Source organism: Camelina sativa, chromosome 16 (assembly GCF_000633955.1).
Source record: "Camelina sativa cultivar DH55 chromosome 16, Cs, whole genome shotgun sequence".
Lineage (NCBI taxonomy): Eukaryota > Viridiplantae > Streptophyta > Magnoliopsida > Brassicales > Brassicaceae > Camelina > Camelina sativa.
The window spans coordinates 28,906,485-28,914,401 of record NC_025700.1 but is presented as its reverse complement, the minus strand read 5'-3'; the positions used below and the strand labels follow the sequence as shown (position 1 = coordinate 28,914,401).

The 7,917-nt window shown below is 38.0% G+C and overlaps 2 protein-coding genes across 2 annotated transcripts in view; one reads left to right on the top strand and one right to left on the bottom strand.

Moving 5' to 3' along the window:
* Positions 1 to 3,432, top strand: part of LOC104753111 (long chain acyl-CoA synthetase 3-like) — a 5,679-nt gene extending 2,247 nt beyond the window's left edge. Inside the window, exons 4-17 of the mRNA XM_010475403.2 lie at positions 82 to 138; positions 293 to 341; positions 445 to 521; positions 712 to 751; positions 844 to 938; positions 1,015 to 1,182; positions 1,275 to 1,385; positions 1,469 to 1,556; positions 1,631 to 1,697; positions 1,783 to 1,858; positions 1,949 to 2,452; positions 2,534 to 2,716; positions 2,828 to 2,947; positions 3,112 to 3,432. Of these exons, the coding sequence (XP_010473705.1) occupies positions 82 to 138; positions 293 to 341; positions 445 to 521; positions 712 to 751; positions 844 to 938; positions 1,015 to 1,182; positions 1,275 to 1,385; positions 1,469 to 1,556; positions 1,631 to 1,697; positions 1,783 to 1,858; positions 1,949 to 2,452; positions 2,534 to 2,716; positions 2,828 to 2,947; positions 3,112 to 3,150 (1,674 nt within the window). The 3' untranslated portion in view covers positions 3,151 to 3,432. The remainder of the gene's footprint in view (positions 1 to 81; positions 139 to 292; positions 342 to 444; positions 522 to 711; positions 752 to 843; positions 939 to 1,014; positions 1,183 to 1,274; positions 1,386 to 1,468; positions 1,557 to 1,630; positions 1,698 to 1,782; positions 1,859 to 1,948; positions 2,453 to 2,533; positions 2,717 to 2,827; positions 2,948 to 3,111) is intronic.
* Positions 3,774 to 7,917, bottom strand: LOC104753110 (endoglucanase 6). The gene is made up of 8 exons (XM_010475402.2): positions 7,527 to 7,917; positions 7,102 to 7,314; positions 6,767 to 6,967; positions 5,816 to 5,905; positions 5,559 to 5,723; positions 4,840 to 5,473; positions 4,673 to 4,741; positions 3,774 to 4,584 (listed from the first exon to the last, which is right to left on the bottom strand). The coding sequence occupies exons 1-8, from the start codon at positions 7,716 to 7,718 to the stop codon at positions 4,292 to 4,294; spliced, it is 1,857 nt and encodes a 618-aa protein (XP_010473704.1). The 5' UTR covers positions 7,719 to 7,917; the 3' UTR covers positions 3,774 to 4,291.

Sequence of the window (7,917 nt, the reverse complement as noted above, 5' to 3'; positions counted from 1 at the left end):
TTAGCACCAAAGATAGTGAAATTTCATCTAAGATTTTCAACAGTATGTATATTAATTACAATTAAATGATTGGTGGAGCAGGGAGAAAAGTGCGGTATTTATGGTGCCAACAGTCCTGAATGGATCATAAGCATGGAGGTAATATGAGCGTCAACATCATATTTTGATTACCATAAATTATAGTATATGGTATTGGTGATGAATTATATATACCACCTTTTCCACGTTCACTACTTTTAATCATTTAAAGTATTTATCGAATTTTCATCTTTTATTTATTTATTTATTTCAGGCTTGCAATGCTCATGGACTCTACTGTGTACCTTTATATGACACTCTAGGTGTGTAATGTAACATTTGTCTTTTCTATCGATTATTTATTTTCAGATATAATTGGAGTCATGTATGTATAATAATAGTTTGGATTGATGATGCATTTGATAGGTGCTGGAGCAATAGAGTTCATCATTTGTCATGCTGAGGTCTCACTCGCTTTTTCTGAGGAGAAAAAGATCTCCGAGGTAATTTCTTATCAGAGACAAATGTTATACAATTTGTAATTATATGCCAATTTGTTCTTCATCATTAGCTTAATGTTATGTTTCAATTCAAGACTAACTTGACGATGAGTGGACTGGCTTATATTACTTTGCCTCTTACTGCAAATATGGGCTTTCTAACGACTAAAACAACGTTCTTTTTATCTTTCAGTTATTAAAGACAGCTCCAAATTCAACTAAATATTTGAAGAGTAAGTAAGCTATTATTCTTGTGTTTGATTGTAATTAATAAAAATGTCCAGTGAATGAAACAAGTTCTGTTTTATTTTTCTTCTTGCAACAGATATTGTGAGCTTTGGTGAGGTTACAAGTGAGCAAAGAGCAGAAGCTGAGCGACTTGGATTAACAATATACTCATGGGACCAATTCTTGAAGCTAGTAAGAAAATCATATTTGTATTGTACTTTAAGTAACATCATATTTAACAATTTAAATCCTGAACATATAAATGTAGGGTGAGGGTAAAGAATATGAATTACCAGAGAAGAAAAGAAACGATGTTTGCACCATAATGTATACAAGTGGAACAACTGGTGATCCTAAAGGAGTCTTGCTTACAAATGAGAGCATTATTCATCTCCTTGAAGGTGTTAGAAAATTGCTTAAAACTATCAATGAAGAGGTATACTTATTCTTGTTTACATCATCACACTACTTCAAGAATAGATCATTATACTAATAAATTTCTTGTTTCTATTGTGGAAAATGTTACAGTTAACCAGTAAAGATGTTTACCTATCATATCTACCTCTGGCTCATATCTTCGATCGTGTGATTGAGGAGCTGTTTATTTATGAAGCAGCCTCTATCGGATTCTGGCGAGGGGTAAGTTACATAAGGATCTGTTTGTTTTGTCTATAGAATCTGATCATAAGAGGCTAATAATTTATAATATGTTTCTTCATCAGGATGTTAAGATATTGATAGAAGACATTGCTGCATTAAAACCGACTGTTTTCTGCGCTGTTCCTCGCGTGCTAGAGAGAATATACAACGGTAAATACTTTGCAAGACTAGTTAAAAATATATTTTTGAATGAATTGTTCTCAGCTGTTTATATTAATTTTCAGGTCTTCAGCAGAAACTTTCTGATGGTGGACTCATAAAGAAGACATTATTCAACTTTGCATTTAACCAGTAAGTGTATCATATTTAGATCAGAATCCACAGTTTTATAAAAAATTAATCTCTGTTTCTAAAACCATTTTGATAACTTGAACAGCAAACAAAAAAACATGGAGAAAGGGAAGACTCATACACAAGCATCTCCCCTCGCTGACAAAGTTGTATTTAAAAAGGTGACATTAAAATCTACACTCTCTGTATCCTGAACCTTTGGATTGTTAGAAGTAAACCAAATCTTGAACGATTAAACAAAACTGTTTTAGGTTAAAGAAGGATTGGGAGGAAACGTGCGTCTGATCCTCTCAGGAGCAGCTCCACTTGCAGCTCACATCGAATCTTTCCTTCGAGTTGTTGCATGTGCTCATGTTTTGCAAGGATACGGTCTAACAGAGAGTTGTGGTGGGACATTTGTGTCCATTCCAAATGAGCTTGCTATGCTTGGAACGGTTGGTCCACCGGTTCCAAACGTTGACATAAGGCTCGAGTCAGTTCCAGAGATGGGTTACGACGCTCTTGCAAGCAAGCCGCGTGGAGAGGTTTGCATCAGAGGAAAGACATTGTTCTCAGGATATTACAAACGTGAAGATCTCACTCAAGAAGTCCTCATTGATGGATGGCTTCACACTGGTGATGTTGGTGAGTGGCAACCAGATGGAGCATTGAAAATCATCGACCGTAAGAAGAACATCTTTAAACTCTCACAAGGAGAATACGTTGCGGTTGAGAACCTGGAGAACATTTATAGCCACGTAGCCGCCATTGAATCGGTATTAGTTGAGAAGATAACTATAATATACCGTTAAATAAGAATTTTTAACTAACTAATGATGTATTAAAACATTTTGCAGATATGGGTATATGGAAACAGCTATGAGTCTTACTTAGTGGCTGTGGTATGTCCAAGCAAGATACAGATCGAACATTGGGCTAAAGAACACAATGTTTCAGGAGACTTTGAGTCTATCTGTCAAAACCCAAAGACTAAAGAGTTTATACTTGGAGAATTCAACAGAGTAGCCAAAGACAAAAAGGTTAAAATATAACTAATGAAATTTTGGGTTGTTCATTATTCTTCTTAATACTTGTTTGTTTTTTTCAACATTCTTTTAACTAATGAAATTTTGGGTTTTTTTGCCTTACAGCTGAAGGGATTTGAGCTGATCAAAGGTGTTCATTTGGACACAGTCCCATTTGACATGGAAAGAGATCTCATCACACCTTCTTACAAGAAGAAAAGACCTCAGCTTCTCAAGTACTATCAGGTAAATTATAAGTCCCTTCCCTTTATTTTTCACATTACAGCACATTCAAGGCTACATAGCTAAAACCTTAAAATACCTCTTTGGCTTGATGATCTTTTGGTGTCTGCATAATCGAATTATGTATCTTAAACTAAAAACCGCTTACTCTGTTCTTCTCTACGCAGAAAGAGATCGATGAAATGTATAACAAGGCAAAGAAGTGAAGCTTCTATACTCTGTTCCGCAGCCAGAGTGTGAAGAAAGGAAGTTGTTTGGACAATTCTCAGATTTATATATTTCTCATTTCGCTCTAAATCATATTGTTATATATGTCTCTCTATGTTATGTGTTCATATCAACGTTGCTTGCGCCAAATATATTAGTTTTTTTTTTTTTNTTTTTTTTTTTTTTTTTTTTTTATCTTCTTTTGTAGCTAACATTCTCCTCATGTTTTATGTATTTGTATTTACATTGTGTGAATAAAGTTCTCTGTGTGTATATTTATACTGTATATCTAATTTTCAAGTTTCTTATAATTACATTTACAGAGTATATCCTCGACTCATTGGTAAATAGATTTGGTGTAATTAACTACTTAATTAGTAGTTAACAACTTTTAGAAAAATATAAACAACTTGGGGAAAAACGTTACAAGTGATGATCAATTTCTTAAGTCAAATTTCCTGATATGTGTCAAAGTTTAACAACCTTTAGAAGACGAAAAAATCATGTCATAAGATATATACACATTTTAATTGAGGAAAGATTCAGAGTTGTTTGTATATATATATATCACTAACTTTCAAAGTCGCTTGTAAGTATGTGTAGAAGACAAATACCTAACATAGGTAGATTGCCACCAAATCACATTTCATTAAAGACTGTTGTTGAGTTTTACAACTGCCATAGACCCACCAAAAAAAGATAAACACAAAAGGAAAAAGACACAGACATGTTTTTTGAGCTACAAGGAATTGAAAAAACAATCCTTGCAATACCTCACAAGACCCCTTTTATAAGAGAAGGAAGATCTCACAAACACTATCTCTCTATCTCTCTCTAATCTTCCTCACTCTCTCTCTTTCACTATATATATAAATATTTATATATGAATTTTTAAAGCATTGAACTTGAGGAGAAAGAGGATGAGCACTTTCACTCTTCTTTAATTTTTTGAAGAGTCTCCACTTGTCTCTTCACACCTTTCTTCAACCCCTTCTTTCAACCCTTCTATATTCACCAGAGAAACCCAAAAGTTAAAAATGAAGATAAAAGACGAAACCAGAGGGAAAAACCAAAGACTTTCTTCCTTCTTCTCACGACCTATGCACACTGATTCCTTTGAGTGTAGTTGTTGTAGTTTGGTCAAGCCAACGTGTAGCTTGATACTGCGACATTGGCCGGAGATGTTGAGTGAATGTAGACGAACTCTAGGGATTTCCCGGATGGCAATGAGTGCATCCAAGAGGGAAGACCGAACGAATTGCCTGATCTCGAGAGCCCCCAGATTGGTCCATAGAGATTCTTGATCGAAAGGTTGAGACTTTTCAGAGGTCTAGAAGATTTGTTAATCACAGTTGTCGAGTATCTGTAGTAAGTCCTTCCCTTTGAGACCCATGAACCAGTTACCTTCTGAACTATAGCCACTGGACCAGAAGCTGTACAACAAGTAAACAACAGAGTCAAGCCGCTGTTCAATAATAGACAGTCATAGACTCACATGTAGACAGAAAGAAAGAAGCATACCTCGGACTGGAGTAGTCACTCTTGGTTTACGAATAGGCATTGGTCTTCGGACCACAGGAGCAGGAACCGCTGCAGGGACACAACCAAAAAAAAAAAAAAAAGTATAAGCAAACTATTTTTGAGTTCCAAACTTCAATCTCAAGGACATTGCAATTTCAGACACAAACCTGGAAGAAACTGGCTATAACCGGAATGACCACTGCTGAGACGAGCAAGAACACCAAGGAGTGGTGCATTGTTGTAAGTAGCAGGCTCAGTCTGCTCATAGTTATCCCTCCTGTCAGCGAAATTGTCGTAAGCATCAGGACCGCCGACAATAGCACCAGTGAGAAGGTTCGGGTCACTGCCTTTACGGCTGAACCAGGTGGCATATCCACCTCGGCATGTGACAAATGTGCGGTCGACCTTGACAGAGACAATGGAGGAGCCTCTGTGGTGAACTCTCTGAGGGAAATTGTTACCATAACCAACCATGTAGCTGGTTGCTCTTGGGTTATCTCCAAGAATGTAATCAACCTGAGATTTAGCAAACGAAAGAAGCTGCGAAGGAGCGACGATTCCCGCGGAACATCTCAAGTTGCTTCGAGAGGAAGTAAGGTAATCAGAGTAAACCGTGGTCAAGAAGGAAGCACTTGTGACAAACTGCATATTGTTCCAACGTTGTCTGAAAATCAAACCACCTGGAGTCTTCTGAATGTTCCTGGAGCCTTTACCCAACAACGAACACATAAAGAAATCAGCTTTGTCCTTAAACCTCCTGAACACAGGCGCGTGACGTCCTGCTTTGCCTTGCATCAAAAACTGTCCCAAAAAGAAACTAAACCGGCTTAGAATCACAAACCAAAAATGTCTTCAAAACCGGTTAAGCTAAAAAATCCCAACTAACCTTGGCAACAAGGGTTTGAACACCAGCGTACTTGACGTCCCAACCGAACTCAGTCATGGACCAACCGGTTCCACCCATGGCGTCACCGTTGCGACCGAGGTAGTCCAAGTAGAACTGATTGTTAGAAGCCTGGTATAGCCACGCAGCTGCCCACAATAACTCGTCCTGATGGTTGAGACACAAATTCAGACATCAGACAAATTTGTTAAAGCACTTTAATTATCAAATCTCAGATTACGAAATCTATCGGATCTTACATTGTAACCACTGACGGATCGGTAGTATTTCTGGGCAATGGTGATACTGCTGTCGTATTTGCCTCTGTATTTGTCGGCGAAATCAAACAACTGTAACCAATAAAAAAAAAAAAAAAAAGAATAAACAAAGGAATTAGGATGGCAAATCCGTAATAAACACTAGAGACAAGGTTAGTTTTGCAGTGGCAGATTCGTGGTATTGATCAAGAAGAGAGGTTAATTTGGGGAAAGTTGTTACAAGTATGGGGCACCGACTGCCCAAGGCACGTGCGTAGTTTTATTAAAAATTAAAAAGAGAAAAAGGAAATATTTAAGATCAACGGCTGAGATATATTACAAGATCTGTAATCAAGGTCACACACAACACAAAAAAACCCGTGATGGACGGAGAACGACGTCGTTCTTTTCCACCCTCTACAAAGAATCCATCTTTCGCAGGGTCCACTTACGGGATCGACGACACGACGCCGTTTTTTTATTTTTAATTAAAATCCTACTATAATATTAAAAAAAAAAAAAGAGTTTTAGTAGTGTGTGTCACATTAGCTAAGCTAAACTCCTGGGTGACTAATGTAATTAAAGCAAAATCTCAGAGGATATTTCTATTTCAAAGCATTTTTTTTTTGTTTTGTTTTGGGTTGCAGTCAGAATAAAAACAAAGAAACAATTTCGGTTAAACTTAATTTTCAGATTTGTCATTATCAATTAGTACTATGCATACTACTCGAAATAACGCCTAACGTGCGCGGAAAATGACCTTTTTCTAGTTTCTTTCTACTCTGCAACTGCAGCAGTGCAATAATATTTAATGTGTTCTGCTTCTGCTACAGCAACTTCTTTAACGTAACTGCCTGTCTAGTAATTTAATTAATATCCCCACACATTTTTTTTATTATTGCTAACGTGCGCTTCTTAAAGAGTAAAAAAAATGCGCCGAGTTATTTATTTTACCTGATAGGCGTGGGTGAGTAGGAGCCTAGAGTACACAGGGTTAGACCGGCGGAAGACAATTGATGCTGCGGCCATGGCGGCTGCTGTTTCTCCGGCGAGATCCGACCCGGGATTACTCGGATCTATCCTGTATGCTTTACGGTCCGTCGTCATTTCTTCTGGTCTCTGCCAACAGTAATGGTCGGTGTTGCCATCTCCAACCTAACAAAAAAAAAAATCCAAATAAAAATTACAGTACTTAATCACGTAAAAATCAATATCAAATTTTGTAATAATATTACTAATAAAGTAGTAGTAGTAGTAGTATAGATCAGAGAGAGAGAGAGAGAGAGTACCTCGCCGTAAAGGACGTTGGGCTCAGGATGGGCTTTGATGAAGTAATCAGTACCCCATTTAATGGCGTCAATGGAGTTCCCAAGCTCGCCGTTGGCTCGTAACTGATCCCCGTACTCAATCACGCTCCACGCCATCATCGTCACCGTGAACGCCATCGGAAGTCCGAATTTCACATTGTCTCCGGCGTCGTAGTAACCTCCCACTAGATTCACCTGATATATACATACATCAAGATTTTTTAGGTAACCGGACGAACACATGATAACAATGTCTTGAACGACGAATACAGTAGATCTATTGTACAAAAAACAAAAACAAGAGTTTGATTCTCGAAATATATATAGAGGGTTAACGTCTGGTTTTAGATATGATGAACGGCGACAATGAGAGAGAGAGAGAGAAGGAGAAGGAGAAGGAGACGTACGCCGCTTGATTTGCCGTCGGTGAGACCGGAGTGAGAACGCCAAGTGACTCTCTGGTTACGAGGGAGAACGCCAGATCTCTGAGCTTCGAAGAAGAGAAGACTCTTGGAAAGAGCTTGGCCGTAATCATGGCCGGAGAAAGCTACCGGAAAACAGAGAAGCAGCAGTAACAGAGCAGCAGCTACGGACCCCATCACAGCTTTCTTCTTCTTTTAAAGAAGAGAAATGCCGGCGAGATTATCAGCTAAATAAAAAGCGCTGAATAAGACTGAGAAACGTCGCCGGAGAATGGAGAAAGGAGGATTTGTGAAGACGAAGGGACGAGCTCAAGTGTGATATATAGTACTCAGTACTCTGGAGAAGAAAGGAGAAAGCAGGAAGGTACCAAGCGAC